At 35.0% G+C, this 19,975-nt stretch overlaps 2 protein-coding genes and 1 long non-coding RNA gene across 5 annotated transcripts in view; 2 read left to right on the top strand and 1 right to left on the bottom strand.

Annotated features, from left to right (window-relative positions):
* The first annotated feature begins 397 nt into the window (after positions 1-397).
* On the top strand, positions 398-2,049 carry Rfc4 (replication factor C subunit RfC4). Its single transcript, XM_076818112.1, has 6 exons — positions 398-563; positions 686-953; positions 1,038-1,286; positions 1,372-1,581; positions 1,662-1,775; positions 1,894-2,049. Exons 1-6 carry the CDS (start codon positions 451-453, stop codon positions 1,993-1,995), a joined length of 1,056 nt encoding a protein of 351 aa, XP_076674227.1. The 5' UTR covers positions 398-450; the 3' UTR covers positions 1,996-2,049.
* A 2,783-nt stretch (positions 2,050-4,832) lies between these two features.
* LOC143372261 (neuronal calcium sensor 2) overlaps positions 4,833-19,975 on the top strand; it is a 449,084-nt gene continuing 433,941 nt past the window's right edge. The window contains exon 1 of one of the 3 annotated variants that reach the window (XM_076818318.1): positions 4,833-5,474. In XM_076818318.1, coding sequence (XP_076674433.1) covers positions 5,410-5,474 — 65 coding nt within the window. In that variant the 5' untranslated portion in view covers positions 4,833-5,409. The remainder of the gene's footprint in view (positions 5,475-19,975) is intronic. The other 2 variants (XM_076818316.1, XM_076818317.1) reach the window with 2 other exon arrangements.
* On the bottom strand, positions 7,587-9,428 carry LOC143372607 (uncharacterized). Its single transcript, XR_013086318.1, has 3 exons — positions 9,317-9,428; positions 8,908-8,992; positions 7,587-7,876 (listed from the first exon to the last, which is right to left on the bottom strand). It is a non-coding gene; the product is annotated as an uncharacterized LOC143372607 (long non-coding RNA).

Genomic DNA, 19,975 nt, shown 5'->3' with positions numbered 1-19,975 from the left:
AATTACGATGGAAAGAAAACAATTCACTCAAGTTTAAAAAATCACGATCATGGTCGTGATTTAACTTCACTCACGACTGTGATCGTGATTCTGCGATCACTGTGATAAATCACTGTTAGTGATTTTGCACTCCATCCCTAGCCAGCACCAAGCCAATTGGAACGCAGCCAACCAGCGTCGACAACCGATTCCCCAGCAAAGCTAGTTACTCGCGGCCTCACTTCGCGTTCACGCCACGTGGCTTGGCTTAGCGTTGGCGTCGGCGAATTTCTAGCGATTTTCATCTTGGCGTTGATTGGCTCAACGCTCGTGACGTCACCGCGCGCATGCGTAGACGTGGGCAGCTATCCCCACTCCAACATAGTTACCGCTGGTAGCTGTTTTTCACGCCACCCTGTATGTATGAAGTATCTTCCCGCGTTTCAAGCGTTTCAAGCTTAAATATTGAAAATGGCAGGTGATAATACTACTGAAGAATCTATGGATGTTGAACCTATGCCGTCTATTAGTGGCTATAATATTAGGAATAAAGAAACAACTAGCAAATCATTGCATTTGCCATGGTATGTTTTTATAAGTATGTGATAATATGATGCATGAACTTCAACCGTTGAAATTAGGGTGGTTATGTTTTTATTGTGATTGCTTGAAAAGTGGAATAGTATGAGTAAAAGCTTTTGTTTAGGATTGAAAAGTATAGACCACAAGTTTTTTCGGACATTGTGGGTAATGAGGATACAGTATCTAGGCTTTCTGTTTTTGCTCAACATGGGAATTGTCCAAATATTATTATCGCTGGCCCTCCAGGGGTTGGTAAAACTACAACAATTCTATGTTTGGCACGTATCCTGTTAGGATCAGCTTTTAAAGAAGCAGTAATGGAATTAAATGCTTCTAATGACAGAGGAATAGATGTTGTCAGAAATAAAATTAAAATGTTTGCCCAAAAGAAGGTAAATATATTTGATACATTTACTATCATCTTTCTCTGATAAACACACTTCTATAATAAGTATTTCATACTTGTGTGAATCTAGGTAAACCTCCCAAAAGGAAAGCATAAAATAATAATTTTAGACGAAGCTGATAGTATGACAGATGGTGCACAACAGGCATTGCGTAGAACAATGGAAATATATAGTAATACAACTAGATTTGCATTGGCTTGTAATAATAGTGAAAAAATTATTGAGCCAATACAATCACGCTGTGCCATGTTAAGATATGGAAAATTATCAGATGCTCAAGTTTTGGCTAAAGTTCTTATAGTTTGTAACAAGGAAAATGTAAGAAAAAGGTTTATTATTACTGCCCGAATGAAAGCGTACAACATGACAAATTAAATTTTATATTTGCATTATACCTGTGTAGATTTCATATACAGACAATGGATTAGAAGCAATAGTGTTTACTGCTCAAGGCGATATGAGGCAGGCATTAAATAATTTACAGTCAACATACAATGGTTTTGGTCATGTAAATAGTGAAAATGTTTTTAAAGTTTGTGATGAACCCCATCCATTACTTGTTAAAGAAATGCTTGAATTTTGTACACAGGGTAATATTGTTAAAGCATATGGGGTAAGGCATCTTCTTATTGATTTCTATGTATGCTATAACTCAAAGTACAATTGTAATATAGATTTAATTAATATCAATAGGTAATGAAACATTTGTGGAAGATGGGATATTCTGCAGAAGATTTAATTAGTAACATATTCAGAGTTTGCAAAAATCTACCAATTGAAGAAACAATAAAATTAAATTTTGTAAAGGTCAGACGCAATAAATTTTGTTTACTTGTCAATTATGTTGTACATGTAAAATTTATTTTCATATTCGACAAATATTTTCTTGTAACATTAATGAAATTATTTTCTTCTTTTATTTCAGGAAATTGGTATAACGCATCTTGGGATAGTCGATGGAATTAACAGTTTGTTACAGATGAATAGTCTTTTAGCTCGAATTTGTCAAAGAGGCGTGCAAAGTTAAAAATAGTATGCATAAAAGTTGTAGTTGTAAAATTTAAAATTATTTATATTTTGATACTATGTATTTGTTCATTTTAAACTGATTGAATCAAAGTAGTGTTGTTTATTTCAAACATGTTGGAAGATCACTTGTAGAAAAAATTTGTTTTACCCTTCAGTATGTACATATTAACTATACTATGCAATATGAATATGTAATTTGTAGTTAAATCTTACTTAATTTCCCCTATTTTCAACTGTGATTTGAAGTAGCTAAACCTCACTCAAATCAATTTCTGAAGATATATTTCTGACGCACATTGGGCGCCACTTGGCTACGCTTGGCGTTGGCGTCGGTTGGCTTGAAGTCACGATGTTTTCATGCACACATTAACGTCACTCCTGTAGTTGTTCCCCCACCGCGAAACGTCGTGTCCTGAAAATGTTTCGCAGTAACGCTGGATGGGCAATACAGTATCGATACACCACTGCGTCGATACTTTGGGTGTTAAATATCGATATTTGTATGTATCGATACATAACCTACCAGTATCTAATTTTGATACTTAAATGATTATGCAATTCCAATTATTTAAGAAACTTCAATTGATTAAACTAAATGAAAATTTTAAGATTTAAATTATGTTTATAAATAAACAGTTCACATTAAAGTATATGTAAATTTTTCGTTTTCTCAATTTTTTCAAAAAATGGACTTACACCACTTTCAAAATAAATGGTCTTTATCGTAAACTACTCTTATAATAAATGTACATGTATAATAAAACAATCTAGTTTTAATTAAACTTTAATTAGTAAACCTTCAGTTTGTTATTGTTTTTTATTTTATGTACCGGAATGTATCGATATTTTTATTCCAACATTTTAAGTGCTGACGCAATAGATATTCATTAAAAATGTTCATGTACAGCGAATTCGGTATCCCCCACTGACTCTGTGCTCGTGCCAGAAAAACATTTGTTCAAATCTATAAAAATTACCCAATCCAAGACATTTTCTACCACCAGAACACAGAGTCACTGCGAGATACCGAATTCCCTATAAAAGACAATTTCTTGTGAACAAGTAAGATTGAACAAAGATGTACAAACGACGAACGATCGATTCCATATGAAATTATTGGCGAATAATGGAAAAAAATATAAATAAGGGGCTGGGTGAAAAAAAAATTAGTCAAATTTGTTTAATTTATTATAAATTCTCAATTGATGAACAAATAATATAAACTAATGAACAATTATGTACATATAAATGATGCACAATCGATTGCATAAAATAGAAACTGATATATTGGGTGTAGGGCCGGTATTCATAGTCGCTACTTATTCTTAAGCAAATGCTTAAAAAACATTCGGCATCCTTTACTAGCTACTAAGTTAGTAGAGGATGCCGCATGCTTAAACATTTGCTTAAGAATAAGTAGCGACTATGAATACCGGCCTAGAACATTAGTATGCGACACTAGCGGTCGGTACGCGAACTAGTAGTAATGGCCAACGCAAATATACAATTTATTGCGGTCTACCAATTTTCACAGTATCGACGAACTGTATGCAAAAATAAATGTTGTGTACAAATTGTAACGCTACAATGAACAATGATCACAATGTAAATTTTCATAAAAGTGCCAAAAAGTGGAGCAACTAAAATTGTTTACATTACATATTTTTCTATATTCCAAAATTGTATCTAAATGTATTGTCAACATTTTTACTTTAAGAAATAACTTTGAAATATACTTTTATACTACTGAATCCATATAAACATATAGTAAAAGGTATACTTTCGTCGTCCATATTTGTTATGTTACACTAGCGCCACCGTTCCCGCGGTGGTAGATTCCTTTGCCATTACTCCAATGAGGGGCTAACTTTTCGGGGGTGATTCAACGTGTTAAGCACGAATAATCAAATTTAAAATATTTTGCCACAAGAAATTTCCCATGGAATTGAAACGATGGCACCACTACTTATCCCTCTGACCAGCGGCCGTAGCCGTGATGGAAAACACCGGTTCTCGTTAGATCACCGAAGTTAAGCATCACGGGGCGGTGTACTGGGGAAAGATGGGAGACCACCTTTCTCCCGGTGCGCTGCTGCTGCTGGGAACCGAAGGAGAGAGGAGGGATTAATGAATGACTAATGTTCGTTGGGCAATATAAGCAAAGTGCTTGAAACGCCAACCTGTGTACAAACACAGGAAAAACAAAAATACAAATTCTTTCCGTGTGTGGCGCCGCAAGCGCGCCGTTAACATAAAAACTCGTTCAAAGAACGCGGGTTCGTCACGCTAGGGAATTGTAATCTGACTAGCCAACCAGCGACGAGAACGGTGACACCACGCCAGTGTCGCGAGAGACTTTAGTTTTAAATTGCCGGCAATCCTAGTTTATAAGCATTCTTTTTGTTCCTACGACTCGTGGAGAGAAAAGGGTGAAAAGGATACCACGAGGTCCGTTGTACCTGATTTGAATAATAAGACTTTTATTTTCCGTTGTAATCCTTGAGTACTTAATTCTTTTGGGACCTGCCCCGGCAACAGTGCCCAGTAGGTAAGCTCCCCACACCTCACATGGCGGCTGAACAGCTCCCCACAGATCTTCAAACCCCGCGTCCATAAGCCTACTTTATGCGTTGTCTTTTAGGTCCATGGGTTCCATCCCCTGGAACTGGACTTGAATTTTATAAAGTATCACGCAACAAACGAAACTTGTAGAGAACAATCGAGAACAGTATACTGTTTGTAGCCCTCTGGTGGTGAATTCGAGAGACGTCACTACAGAATTTTTCGGATTGGCAGAAATCTCGTAAGGCTGCCTTTCTTTTATAAGTATCTCATCAGTGGTTTGCGGAATGAGATTCCAATATGGCAGCCGTCGTGATATCTGCTCAAGTCAGTATCGCGGAAATGTTTTGAACTCGTTCAGTAATCGTGCCAACCGGTCGACGTACAACGTATAGGTTAGTAGGGTGAAACTACGTTTAATTCGAGTACTCGCTTCTCTCATTTTATTGGTCAGTTTGTGTCAGGAAACGGGATTTTCGTAAAAATCATTTTTCTCATACGGTTGAACCGTTAAAAGTATATACGTTTAACTGCAGTATCGTTTTAATGCGGACATAGGTTACATTGTTTTTTATCTTCAAATCAGACGTGTGCCGCATTGAATGAAAATTCAGGGATCATATTCTTCACTATACGCCAATGTATATTTAATACCTTATATGTTGCGATTGTATGCTTGGTGCGTGTACGTTATTCCTAATGAGGGTGTGCATGTGCGTGTCAGGCGTGGGATGCAGTTGTCGATGCGTGAACGTGCGTATCCGTGAAATGTTTCGGAAATATCGTTTATCCGTTCTTTTCCAACAACCGTTGCTTGAGTGTCGCGCGTGTTTGAACATCAAGAAAGAAGATGAATGAACATCATATTACCTCCGCCTGTCACCTTTCGATCAATCTACTTGGGAACGAGATTTGGTAAGTTGACATACCGTTTTTCTACTAGTTTCTTATCTTTTACTACTTCTCGCAACTTGGCAGTGAAATTGATTGTCAGAACCTCGTGACAGGTGTTTCCGAACTGCCCTCCTTTAATGCCACCTATGTATGTACTTTACGGACGCGATATAATTTGAAAAACTTCGCGCAGATTTTAATTTATTTTACTTCGAGACGAGTGTCATTCCCAACTGAGTGATACGAACATTATTTTAGGTAATTATGTAAATCATCTGTATGCGCGGAAACGTCGTTCTGTTTGTTTCCGTAAGATACCGATAATTGTTTCCGGTTATTGTGGAGAGATGTTGAGCATTTAAAGGACGCGATATTTTTACTTGTGCTCAACTCGCACCTCCTTAACGCTCGTCCTCTGTAGTGCTATTATCCGAATAAATATTTTGAGTGTCCACGCGCACGTGATGTTCCGCATCATGCGATATATAACCATAAAAAAGAAGATTATTGTTTTTTATTCAAATACTTCACGCATGTCCACTAATATTTAGGACATGTAAAATTTATTATAAAATGTACACCCATTAATAAATAACGGGACTTCGAAAACGTATAGACAAGCAAATATTTGCCTAACTGTTTAATAAATTTTGTTTAAGAAACTGTATAAAAATTTATATTTAATTTAATAATACATAATTGAATTATGCAAAAAATCTGCATTTCTGTTGCAGTGTTACTTATATAAAGATATAAGTTATAAGGTCAGAATTCATAATATTTATCAGTAATTTAATGCCCTTAAAAATCATGCATAAAGCCTCAAGCCCACTTGTGCATTGATTATAATAATGTTGTTTCGTACAATTTTGTGGTTTCTATTTTGCTGTTATTCTGATAGTGACAGTACAAGAATTTGTTTGTCTCCACAAATTTTGTATTTCATAAATACATTTATATTTTTTTCGAGTTTTTCGTAATGACACAAAAGTTAGTCTAATAATAGTGAAGTGTAATAATATCTGAAAACTACAATCTTCCCGAAAATTTTGCAACTTTCAGAAGTATAAAAACTTAACTTCTTGAAATCATGTTTTTACATGTATTGTTTTGTGCTTCTATGATATTCTTTCTTTTAGTAAATTGTATATTTAGATAGGTACCATGAATCTTATACTATATGGAAATTTAATTTATATGGGAATTGGGGAAAAATCCATATACAGATTATATTCAAATAAAATCTTAACTATTACTGTTTATAATTTCTTGATTAGCAAAGGATTTGTAATGTATACTCTTAGTAAATTCTACCCCATAAAAAACATGAAAAATGTAAAAAAATTACGCCAAGTACATGAAATGAAATAAATCACAAAAAATAGGAAATAATAATAATTACAAAATAAGAAAAAATATGTGAAATCAAAATGAGCTGCAAGTACATAAAGGTGCTTTCAGCCAAATACTTGGCCTGGCGAGGCAAGGTCAAGGTGTCGATGAATAAGAATTATTTAAAAACGCAAAATAATGAAAGTGTACTCATATTGTCAGAGTATTAAATTGACAAATTATCTGAAAGTCTACGAGAGGGAGGGTATGGGTACTGATGATCTGAGAATACCTTGCCTCGCCAGGCCAAGTATTTGACTGAAAGCACCTTTATGTACATGCAGCTCATTTTGATGTCATGTATTTTTTTTTATTTTGTAATTATTATCTTCTATTTTTTCTAATTTATTTGATTTCATGTACTTGGCGTAATTTTTTTTACTTTTTTTAAGTTTTTTATGGGGATCTCACTTCTTTTTACAAAGATAATTTGCATAGGGAATGACTTAAGATAATTTTTAATATTATATTATTATTATCTTCTATAAAATATGTACAACAGTTTACAACCTTCTATCTTTTAAATTATTTTTTAGAATTCTCCAAAGAACGAATCTAAATAAATTGTATTGTATTCGAGTGTTCATCCATACTCTAATGTAGAGAAATACATATTTTTAACAGTAAATGTGGTGGATTGGTACCTTGGATTCTAAGTTTATTAAATATTTTCTAATTGATCCCACCTTTAAAATTGATCAAATATGTAAATTATGTTATACGTATTCAGTCGAATGTTGGAATGGGTATAAATTTGGGTTTTCAGATATGAAGCAAACATACAAGAAGAAAACAGAGCATCGAAGCTGAATAAAATCGTTTAATAAAATCGTTTAATTAATATAATACTATGTCCCAATTTATTTTTTTTTCTCCTCTAAATTATACATTTTTCCACATTCATAATACAACTCGATTTTGTTTATACATATTTCTTAAAACTGTAAAATAATAAAATTATACATGAAAATGTGCTTATTGCATTTGCTCGTGCAGCAGGGTACTTTCTCTTTCTCTTCTGCTTAGATTATCTGTAAATATATAAAAGCCACGTTCCAGTTACAACTTAACATAGAATTTATATAGAAATAGAGTGGCATTTTGCTATAGTGAGTGTAGAGACTACAAAATGTATCCGAAAAAGGTGAGAGCGTATGGCAGAAAGTCTTGTTGCAGGAAATTTAAGAATGTATCTGACCTATCTTCAAAATGGTACCATGTTGATGCAAATTTGTGAGATTGTTCTTTTTAATTTTCCTGATGTGCCCCAAAAATTTTAAACAAATGCACTAAACGGTTGCTGAGTTATAACGACTTTAATTTTCACTGATTTTACACGTACTCTTATGGAAAGCGACGGTCTTGGCAGATAAAACCGCTGAAAAAATGTTGAAGAAATAGTACCAATGTTTTCAATTTTTTTGTACGTATAGTATATGGATAGATTGAAATATCTGCCGAGTTTCAAATGTTTTCCCAACACCGTTTTGAAGAAATAAATTGTAACTTGAGAAAACTGTAAATTCAGGGCATTTTCACTGCCAAAAGTTCAACAAATAATGCTTGAAAAAGCATTTGTAAAGTGAAAAATCACCCTCTATGAGTAAAAATAAGACTCCAACTGTCGTTCGAGTTCCTTTCATGTAGATTTACTATGCGTTAGGCGTAGATATTCAAGTATTTTAAATTTCATATACTTTTGTCTAATATTGTACGTCCGATACATCCTTAAATGCTAATGGTAATTCAGCCAAAATGAACGAAGAGATCCAATATTTTTAACGCACGATTTATTGGTGTTGGAATAAAATCAATTAAGTATGTTTATTGATGAATTGAATTATTGTTAATGGGAAAATAGTAAAAGTAATGAATAGCATCGCAACTACTGTGGATTTTAAAGTATTACGAATGTCTTTCACAAAAGATTGAAAAATATCAAGGGAGATGTGTTTTCAACGTACTTTCTTCACTAATGTGATTTGCTCCACATTGCGAGCAGTCTGCCATAATTTTCTTAATTCTTAATGCTATGCTAATTTGACAAATTTTGTCGATTTACCTTATTTGGCAAATTTCCAGAAACTTGTGAGAAAGAAGATGCTTCTCTGTCGAACCTTCTCCGGACAACTTCCAAGTCTGTGACTCTACATAAAAAGTCTATTAACCCGATGGGAGGCGCACTCCATATTCTAGTAACACAGGTTGTCGCTACCGGGTTAAAAATACCCAAAATTGAAACGTAAAAAACCACGGTTTCAGAATATTTTTTTTTAACTTTGTAATTTTTACGTTTAGGTACAGTGTTTTAAGAATCAAACAAAATTTTATGAAATATCTTGAAATCTTTATTAAAGTTCTTTACAAAATTGTAACAAAAACTCAGTCTTCATATTTTCGCAACTAGCGCCTCTGTGGTAAATTTTACCCAGTAGTACCTCCCGCCGAGTTAATAAATTTTGGCGACCTACCTTGTTAATTGAGACAATAATTCAGTGTCCTATGTGGTGTAAAAACTCGTGACATTTCAAACTATTTTGACAACTTTCCTTTCCTTATTTGACACTTAGCAGGTTATGGTTGAATGACAGTAGGTAGGTTATAATTCAATTGTGTATGTATATATATATATATATATATATATTGGCCGGTCGAACCAATCAACGCCAAGATGAAAATCGCTGGAAAATTCGCCGACGCCAGCGCCACCGTCAAGCCAAGTGAGGCCACAGCCAACCAGCATCGCCGGGGAATCGGTTGTCGACGCTGGTTGGCCGCAGCTTCACTTGGCTTGACGGTGGCGCTGGCGTCGGCGAATTTTCCAGCGATTTTCATCTTGGCGTTGATTGGTTCGACGGGCGTGACGTCATCCATGATGTAAGGATATAAGGCGTGCTCTTGCGCACCCTTTTTAAATTAGCTAATAACGTGCTCTTCCCAAGATCCTAGAATAGAAAATAGGATAGAAAGAATTTGTCAACATTTCGATATGCGTTCGTACCACTTGCATATGCATTCATATACATACATATTTTAATATGGCGGAAATTGGGAATGCGCAGTAAAAGACGAAAATGAGCCGCTCAGCGAGCACACCTTATATCCTTACATCATGACGTCATCGAGCGCATGCGTGGACGTGTGTAGCCGGCCCCACGTTAAACCGACTACCGCTGATAGTCGACGAACGAAACATGTGTAGCTTCTTTTGGCTGAAGGTGTCGTGTAACGCATATATACGTATTATGTTGACGAAAGTCGACCAAAATTTTGTGGAAGAATCAGAAGAAAAATCTTATTTCTGACAGATCCATGACATGATATTACGATATCTCTGTCATGCATAGACCGATTTTATTGAATTTGGACTTATTCGAAAGCTTATATGCGGTTTACATAAGAAAAATGCCTTTGAATTTAGAAAATATTGCAGGCGTGATGAGATATTAATGAAATAAGTTTCAGGTTAGGTTGGAATAGCCGAGCGACGAGTAAAGATACACGGCAACGACAGTCGACATATATACAGGGTGTTGAACATGTACTTGGCGTCGAGACGCTACCGCGTCTCTAGATATCGTTACGCTCTTCAGAGTTCTTCATTGTTGGATAACCAGCGTGCAGTCAGTTTTGAATGATTAAAGTGTCTGACTGCATTTTACAGTCTACATCCATATGGGATCTAACTTTTTTGTCTTCTAGTCTCTATGAATTAACCCTTCGTGGTCACACGGGGTGTATTGTACCCCAAGAATAATTTTCGAGTTAAAATCTCGTGTCTTTGCGACTTCCAAAGGAGATTTATAGCAAGAAAAACAATTTAAAAAAAATGAACAAATCGCTTTTTCCCCACAACCGTGGAAAATCGCTCATTTTCAACTACAAATTTTATCGTATCAAAATTTACATTTCTAGAAAAAGACTATTAGACCACGATTGTATAAGTATTACGAACGTACAATTATCACTGAAAAGTTAAAAGATTCAAAAATACGAAAATGGTAACTCAAAAAATGACGCTGGGGTACAGTGAACCCCGTGTGACCAACTTGTGATTATAAGAAGGGGTGACCACGAAGGGCTAAAGTCATCCTCCTCTATTAAATATTCGAATGTGTATCTTCCTGTTTGAAATGTACACTTTGAACTCTGATCTAACTTACGTCACAAAAGACCCAATTGGTTTTCGATTTTGTAGAGTATTCAGTCCCATGCTACACCCGGCTTAGTCAATATTCGTCAACTCTCAGTACTAGGGTAACATGTCCTGTTGATATCTGCACTATAAGAAACTGGTGCCAACCATATAATGAGTTAAAAACTAGATTAAACAAAGACCAAGAATAGCAAGAATGACTATAAAAATTATATTAAATATTGCTTACCTTTTCTGATCATAAAATGCCCTTTAAGCAGTTACCTATACTGCATTCCACTTAAGAATAGACTCGTTTCGTGCAAGGATATACTATTGATTGGTAGGAAACCAACAGGGAAAGCGCTACGGCCAATCGTGTGTCAGATCCGTGGGAGCTGCGCAAATCAGTTACAAATCGGTAGGGGCGTAGGTCTACTCTTAGGTGAAATGTCATATAGACTAAATTAATATAATCTCAAGATTTTGTATCTTCACAATTATTTAAAAGTGAACATATGGGCTTGGTTTATTTTACATATGGAACGTAAAGTATATTCTACATTCTTCCCTGATATACCTGCTTTCTATTTATCAATTTCAGTATCTTTCGTTATATATTCATCAGATTACGTGTAACGATTACTGAGTCTTGGTATCTATTATTTGTATTGACTGGATTATGCCTTGTATTCCTTAAAAGCCACAGGAAGAAATGTTACGATAATTGGATGTCTTCAATTTTTAATAGGTACTGCCTTCTTACTTTGAGGTACGTAATTGTAATGGTTCAGCGAATGTCAACCTCATTTCCTACATATAGTGCGATTGAATTTATTTATCACTCGTACGATCTTGCATTGGGATCTGACATCCGTCACCATGACATCTGGTGGCGAAAGTAGGAGCGCTTGTTGGGTACACATCAATCCCCGTCCGTTCTCGTGCCGTTGCATAAAATTCCGCTGGGCAGGATATGAACCTGCCCAATCACATATACTTTGCATAGAAAGGAACATTTTCGCAAAAACTACGTTATCGCATGTACAACACATGTATCTTGTACCCATATCGGCGCCATTTTGGCTAGGCCCCGCCCCCATGTCAGGTCCCAATTAGACGATCTAATACTTCTATGAAGTCACATGAATTTTTATCATTTAAGTAGCTGAAAAATAATATGCAATGTCCCTATTATGTTCCTGCCTGCTGACAGCAGCAGATTGTTGACGAGACTCGTCGAGTTTAGTTGGGAGAGCACGTTTTAACTTTCAAGGATTGCTTCCGCTGAGTTTTACTATTACAGTTACTTGAAGCTCCTTGAAAATTTATATTTCATCAAACTTGAATTACAGGGATCTATACGTAGTGACTATAGGACGTGTAGAAAGGAAACAACGTACATATAAAAGGTTCCGTAACATGTGATACAATTAGAAATATTTGAAACTGAATTTTAGTCAAGTGTACGCTAGGGTGGCTCTTATTTACTCACGGTAAAATTTTTTTCAAGATTTTCTTCTGGGCACCCTCCAGAATAGTTCCAAATAATTAAAAAACAAAATTGTGTAAAGTTTGAGCTCGATCGGATAACGGGAAAGGGTGCCCCTGGGCCCTTAAACGTTTAAATCATTATTTAACAGCTGGCGAAGTCGATTTTATATAATATCCTCCAAGTTATTGATTAAATAAAAAAATATGTCAAACAAAAGTTGTAGGTCCGGACAAGGAGCATATTTTATGTTGTATTACTTTTTCTTGTGCGACACACGGTTTTCGAAAAAAGTCCGAAAAACTAAAAAAAAAAACTTTTCCCCTCAAATTTTGAAAGCCTAAATGCTCCTAACACACTTTTTATTTATGAGGGCGAACAAAAAAAATGGAATTTTTATTTTCGAGTACTATTTTTTAAACATTATAAGGGGAAGGGGGGGGGCATATATTCAGTGTTTCATATGTCATGAATGTTTCCTGAAAATTTGGGACCGAAATGCGCAAAAACATCGAACATATACACATTTAGATTAGGCAGATTATAGACACTTCTGATGTGTATATCATCGATATTTTTGCGAATTTCAGTTCCATATTTTCAGGAAACATTCATGATATATCAAACACTGAAAATAAGATTTTTTTTTATCTTTTTCGCATATTTCGGTATATGTTTCCCTTAAATGTTTAAAAAATAGTCCTCGAAAATAAAAATTCCATTTTTTTGTTCACCTTCATAAATAAAAAGTGTTCTAGAAGCATTTAAACTTTCAAATTTTCAGGAAAAGTTTTTTTTTTAGTTTTTCGGACTTTTTTCGAAAACCGTTTGTCGCACAAGAAAAAGTAATACAACATAAAAGATGCTCCTTATCCGGATCTACAACTTTTGTTTGACATATTTTTTTATTTAATCAATAACTTGGAGGATATTATATAAAATCGACTTCGCGAGCTGTTAAATAATGATTTAAATGTTTAAGGGCCCAGGGGCGTCCTTTCCCGTTATCCGATCGAGCTTAAACTTTACACGGATTATTTTTTAATTATTTGGAACTATTTTGGAGGGTGTCCCGAATAAAATTCATTTCCTAAAAATAATGCCTCGTACGAAAAGAAATGATTCTACCATTTTATACTTATTTTTACACAATGTTTTCATTAGCAGTTGTACCACATTCTATACTGGATTCTGCCAATTCATAGATAGCTGCATGCGTATCTGACAAATTTTCGAAATCGATTTTCTTGAAAACAGAATATTTTATAAAAAAGATTATTTTGTGTTTCTTACTTAGTTTTTCATGTAGAATCACTCTCTTTCTGTTTGTACTATCTATTATGAATCTTTGTGTTAGATATTAAGGATTGCATTTGTCGACCTCTAATAACATCCTCCAGCACATACAGAACCACGTGATAAAAGTAATAGACTACTTTACTCAATGAATACTCTATAAAACAGATGAGAATTTTTATTTTTTAAACGCGCCGTAAAAGCAAGAAAATAATGCATCATTCGGAAAACTGTTTTTGTATTACATCACTGTACAAGGACATTTACTGCGAAGTAAACCCGTTGTTTAATTAATTTTCAAAATAATCTAACGCAGTATAGCCAGTGGTGGAAATATAATGAAGTAAATTCGGCAGTTAAGTGGTGGCATCGAGTAAGGTAGTACCAAGGCTATTTACAAGGTTCCATGCATCCTGCAATAGGATTACAATAATTCCTTGCTATCTGCGCAGTTTCTGTCCTGACTATGTGCGTATGGATCACTTTCACTATTTCCTGTTTCCTTGTTTTGCCCGCGTGAGCGACCTTGCATCTTCTGTATCTATATTTTTTTTAGATTTTCACGAAAATATTACCAATGGATCACAGTTACAGGGTTTTTCTCAGTGAAAATAAATAAAAACATGATCATCTTGGAAAACGTTTAATTGCATGTAATATGTGAATAATTTGAAGAGTTCACAAGTAATTCGGATTCCGTATAATTAAAAAAAAAGTCGATGTATATTGAATCCGCATACCTACGCCGATTTTTATGAAACGTTCGTGAGAAATAGATCGTAGAAAAATATTTGATACGTTCTTTTTTTTTTAATCGTTCATACTGAGGGGGTAAAAACAGCCCCCAAAGTTGGTGGTTGAAAACGTATTTTACCGAGTATGTCAGGAAATATTCGGTGTAGGAAGAAGTTTTTTTAAAATTCTGTTTTTGAAGAAGAAATTCAATTATTATTTAAATATCTTTTACAAAAATGTATCTGTGTAAAGAATATAATAAAAATGCACGTTTTTTAACAATTTTTCTGGCAAAATGTTAAATGATTGTCATGTAAGTAAATTTGTGTAGCTCTGAAACTATGGATCAGAATAAGAAATACGGATATTTCGAACGGTTTGACAGTTTGGTTTTACAATAAAGATGCGATTACCATTAAAACGATTGCGACACCGAGAGGTAGGCATTCGTGAATGTATCGTCGACGACGACACATTGTGGCTTCCTCGTGGAAATATAACATTTTAAATTATAATTTCCGCGTTTTATTCTTTCAGTAGTCTTCACCTATGATTTTCCACGATAGATAAAAATATGTTTTTCAGGACTATGATATGTTTTTTTATTATATCGTTTACACCCTTTACATCGGAGATCATTACCGTGGCATATTTATACATGCGGTACCTATCCTTGGCTATTTAAGAGACAACCTAGCGATATACACCGCAATATAAATGCCCGGAACATCATCATAGTTTCACATCTTCTACACACGTGCTCGAATACTCCATTTCGCAGAAAAAAAGTATTTCTTATTCTGGTCTATAGTTTCATATAAAAAAACATGAAAATCGATTAACATTTGGCCACAAAAATTAGTAAAGAAATGTTCATTTTTGGTGTATCGCTTAAACAAATAAATTTTTCTAAAGATTATTTGAATAATTGAATTACTCCTTCAAAAACATAGAATTTGGAAAAAAAATTCGTATACCGAACAGTTATCGAGGTATTCGATGAAATACGTTTTCGGCCGCCGGCTTTGGGGGTTGTTTTGTCCCTTCAGTATGAACGATTGTCAATAAAAAAAATCGTGACAAATAATTTTCTAAGTGCAATAGTTTTATCAAAATCCGAGTTCGTTATGTCGTCTTGTAAGTGAAGTTGTGTTTGAACTCATTTTCATTGGGCAAACCTTGTCAAACGTTTGGTGATGCTTTCGTGAGGATCGAATTTGAAATATAAAAAATTTGTGTGTAGGGTAAACTGTACAATGATTGGCACCCTAAGCGGAAACCCCAATTGAAATGTCTATATTTTTTATGCAGTTTTTATATGGTCTTAATTTTCAGTTATTATCAATGATTATGGATTTCTCATTAAAAAAAACATCTTGGGTATTATTTTAAAAATATTCAATGAAAAACAAAAATAGGCATATAAGTACAGTCATTGGCACCCTCAAATTTGAGGTTATATAGAAATGCATATGTAGTTAAAAACGAAGGTTAAAGTGTTTAAACAGAGTATTTCATTCACTATTAAATACCTACAACACTTAGTAAATCTATATTTCATTCCATTACTTAGTTATAAAGCGACAAAATATACTTACCTACCCTTTATCAAAATTTTAAGAAAACGCCTAAAACTCAGCCCTTTGTACCACATTGTGGTGTTGCCAGATGTAAAATGTGTAGTTCAACTACTGAGCTTTGCAGTGTTGTAGTGGAAGAAAAATAAGAAATTGTAAAAAAATACTTTCTAAACTTGTACTTCTTCATATTTTACTTTTTAATTAGCAGTTCCAATGATTAGTGTAGTGCCAGCATTAGTGCAGTTTACCCTACATAAGCTGGAATATACTCAGGGGGCTGCCACTCTCATTTGCGATTTTGGAACAGTGTTTCAACTGCCACCTAGGCAGTTCCAACTTTTCCGAACTAAAATTCAACATGGCCGTTATCACGTGTTCATGATGGTTCAGACACATCCAGTGTTTTAGTCGAGTAGCAAGTAATTTACCGTGTGTGGACTCTAAAATTTAGTTGAGTAGTTTAATAAAACAATGGTAAATTACTAAATTACTCGCTACTCGACTAAATTACTGGACGTGTCTGTTCCAGCCTTTACTGTGTACGCCATTGATATGCATTGCATGGCATTTGTGAATTGTTGATTGATGCGAGCTAGTAGCGTACGAAACCCAAAGAATCCTATCGAAAAATAAGTTTTATAAAATCAGTTTGACAGTAACAGGTATGTATATAGTTGAATATATATTTTTAATGTAGTATATGTAGATTATCTTTTTAAATTATAATGTTTTTTATAGAGCTATGTCACGACATATACTACATCAAAAATATATATTCAACTATATACTTACCTGTTACTGTCAAACTGATTTTATAAAACTTATTTTTCGATAGGATTGTTGATAGGGTTAATGTGTCTGTTCTAGCCTTTACAGATGAAGCATGAACACGTGATCGCGGCTATATTGAATTTTAGTTCCAAAAAATTGGAACTGCCTAGGTGGCAGTTGAAACACTGTTCCAAAATCGCAAATGAGAGTGATAGCCTCCTGAATATAACTTAAACGGTATCAGTAATGTAACTACGTTTTTTATTATCACATTGGATACTGGTAAGGAATGTAGGAGTGCTGTCTCTAAATGTGAAACTGGCTCGGGACGGTCGATCGACAGCGACAAGCCATAAATTTTTTCTGACTCGTCGTGTCATCTACAAAAGAAGGAGAGGGGATGGCGAATTATTACTCATGGAATCACGAAATCTATCACTTATGGAGATAATACTGTATTACAACAGATGTTCCGAGTTATGGGAAAATACAGAGTGGTCCGCGCAATTTGTACACCTCAAATAATTTTTAAAGTATGCGTTGTGTGAGAACATTTTTTATGCAAGAGTTGCATTGTTTAGAGGAGCACATAATGTAGTGCATGTATTTTTTTTATAGGTGGGGGCGTTTAGGAGATTTCAATGTCAAGTCCGTTATTTTAAATGGAATGCTATATTTTTTGTACCAAAATACAGAAAAATCTTGAATTCTGAGTAAAAAAGTATTGACCTTAATAGCCCCAAACTTAATAGTTGACGAATATTTTTGCTTTGTTTCTTGAAAAGTTACTTTGCATAATATCCAGTTGGGGATTCAGTAACATGAAAGATTTTCGTAAGACAGCGGTGTTTACGTGACAATGTTTATCAACACCACAGATTTTACCTTATCGCAATCGTCTATCTCCATTCCTTATCGTAGGTGTTTGAAATGGTATCCATTGACATTCACATGTACAGTGATGCAATCTATGAACCAACGAGGAAACTGCAATCTGAATAAAATTGTTTCTGCACCGAACGTAATCGGTGCTTCACAGATTCGTTCTTCCATATTCTGTGGTGTTGTTGCTGGTTCACGGTACACCATGTTTTTTAATGTACCCCACAGAAAGTAGTCCTGCGATATTGTATAAAGTAGCTTGGATGATATTGAATCTCCAACTTGATATTATGTAAAGTAAATTTTCAAGAAACGAAGCAAAATTATTCGTTAACTATTAGGTTTAGGGCTAATAAAGGCCAATACTGTTTTACTCAGACTTCAAGTTTTTCGATACTTTGGCATAAAAAATATAGCATTCCATTTAAAATAACGAACTTGTCATTGAAATTTTCGAAACCGCTCCACCCCCACCCCCCCCAAATATATGTACTACATAATGTGCCCCTCCAAACCATGCAGCTCTTGTGTAAATTATTTTTCATACAACACATACTTTGGAAGTTATTCGAAGTACCTATGCAAGTTGCGCCGACCACCCTATTTAAGTATAATTTGAACGCTATGCTGTCACTTTGGAACATTACATTCTGAGAGTACTAATTTTCATATTGAAGGTCATTTGAATTCGTTTAATTCGTTTGAATGTCACCTATGACACTATTCGTGAAAAATATGTGGTCACATTCATAAAAACGTGTCATTATATTGTATCATCTCGCTATGGGCTCGTTTTGGACCCTGCGCATAGCGCTAAGCGCTCTTCGGTATCCCCACCGTTTGAAGTATTCGGGCGAGTGACTGCCGCGCCGTCATTATGTCGCTAAGGACTCGCATTCGTCCTCTCTCGCTCGCTTTCCTTTCCTCTTACTCGCGCTATCGGCGCTTTGGACTCGTCTCCGCTACTCGCTATGCGCTCTTCGCTATCCCCACCACTTCTTGGAGTATTCGGGCGAGTGACTGCCGCGCCGTCATTATGTCGCTAAGGACTCGCATTCGTCCTCTCTCGCTCGCTTTCCTTTCCTCTTACTCGCGCTATCGGCGCCTCGGAATCGTCTCCGCTACTCGCTAAGCGCTCGTCGCCAGCCCTGAGCTGCGAGCCTATAGCGAGAGGAAATTGTATTTCCAAATTTCAAAAACATGATCTTGCAGAAAAGTACCTATAAAGTATAATATTTGTCCTTATCAAATCGAATGATTTCTTCTGCAAACATTTCGTATCACGAAAAAGACGGATATTTATAAGGCGAAAAAGTTAGGCAACCCACCCTGATTTAAAAAAGCTTGTTGATCTCTTATGAGATTGAAGTTATTCTTACGAGATTCCGCAGTCAAATTTTAGCGTTCTCGTTTAAACTGTCATCACCTTGCCCACGTGTCTTGTAAGTGTCATTGGCAGTAGTCATAATATTGTCTTATTTCTTGAATCTGTTTAGTTTGTGATGGTGTAACAGAATTTTGACGGCACTCATTTTAATAGTTTTATCCGAGAGCAATGCGTCATATGAGAACGATTTAAGCATTGAGGTCCAAACTGAGCCGCAACGACCCACGCAGAGCACACAATTTCAATATAAACAAGATACGTTTCTTGACTTTTAGCAAGATAAGAAGCGACATTACTTATGGAATAATTCGATAGCAAGATAATATCTCGCTGCGTTACCAATATGGGAGGTGTGACAGCATTCCAACCAGTCTTTTACGTTTTGTCAATGTGTGATTTCTCTAATTCCTATAGTCTCTCCTGGAGAATAAATTCATATTAATTTATTTATTTATTTATATTGGAAAAACGTGAATTTTCTATATGTTCTTCCACATCGACGAGTTCAGTATTACGTAATTTCATTACTTTGGACGTTTAGGTATTTATCTGCCGTATAAATCGCACATTTTAAAAACAAACGAAAATCTGAACAATGGAGCTGTGAATCGTGATCCATAATTTCGGAAGTGTGCCATGCTAGACATTTACTTGTAGGGAATGTTTTCAACAGTTCAATGATCTTTCTGAATTGAGTTTCAGATATTCAAGAAATTCTGTAAGATGGCTCGTCAGGCATAGGGTACCTAAATTATTATTTTATTTGTCAAAAGATGAATTTCATCTGTTTTAAGGGGGAACACCACTGTGACGGCCAGAAAAATGAGCCTTCTTTTAAGATTTTTTTTTAGG

Source organism: Andrena cerasifolii, chromosome 8 (genome assembly GCF_050908995.1).
Source record: "Andrena cerasifolii isolate SP2316 chromosome 8, iyAndCera1_principal, whole genome shotgun sequence".
Taxonomy (NCBI): domain Eukaryota; kingdom Metazoa; phylum Arthropoda; class Insecta; order Hymenoptera; family Andrenidae; genus Andrena; species Andrena cerasifolii.
This window is presented reverse-complemented; position numbering and strand designations above follow the sequence as displayed.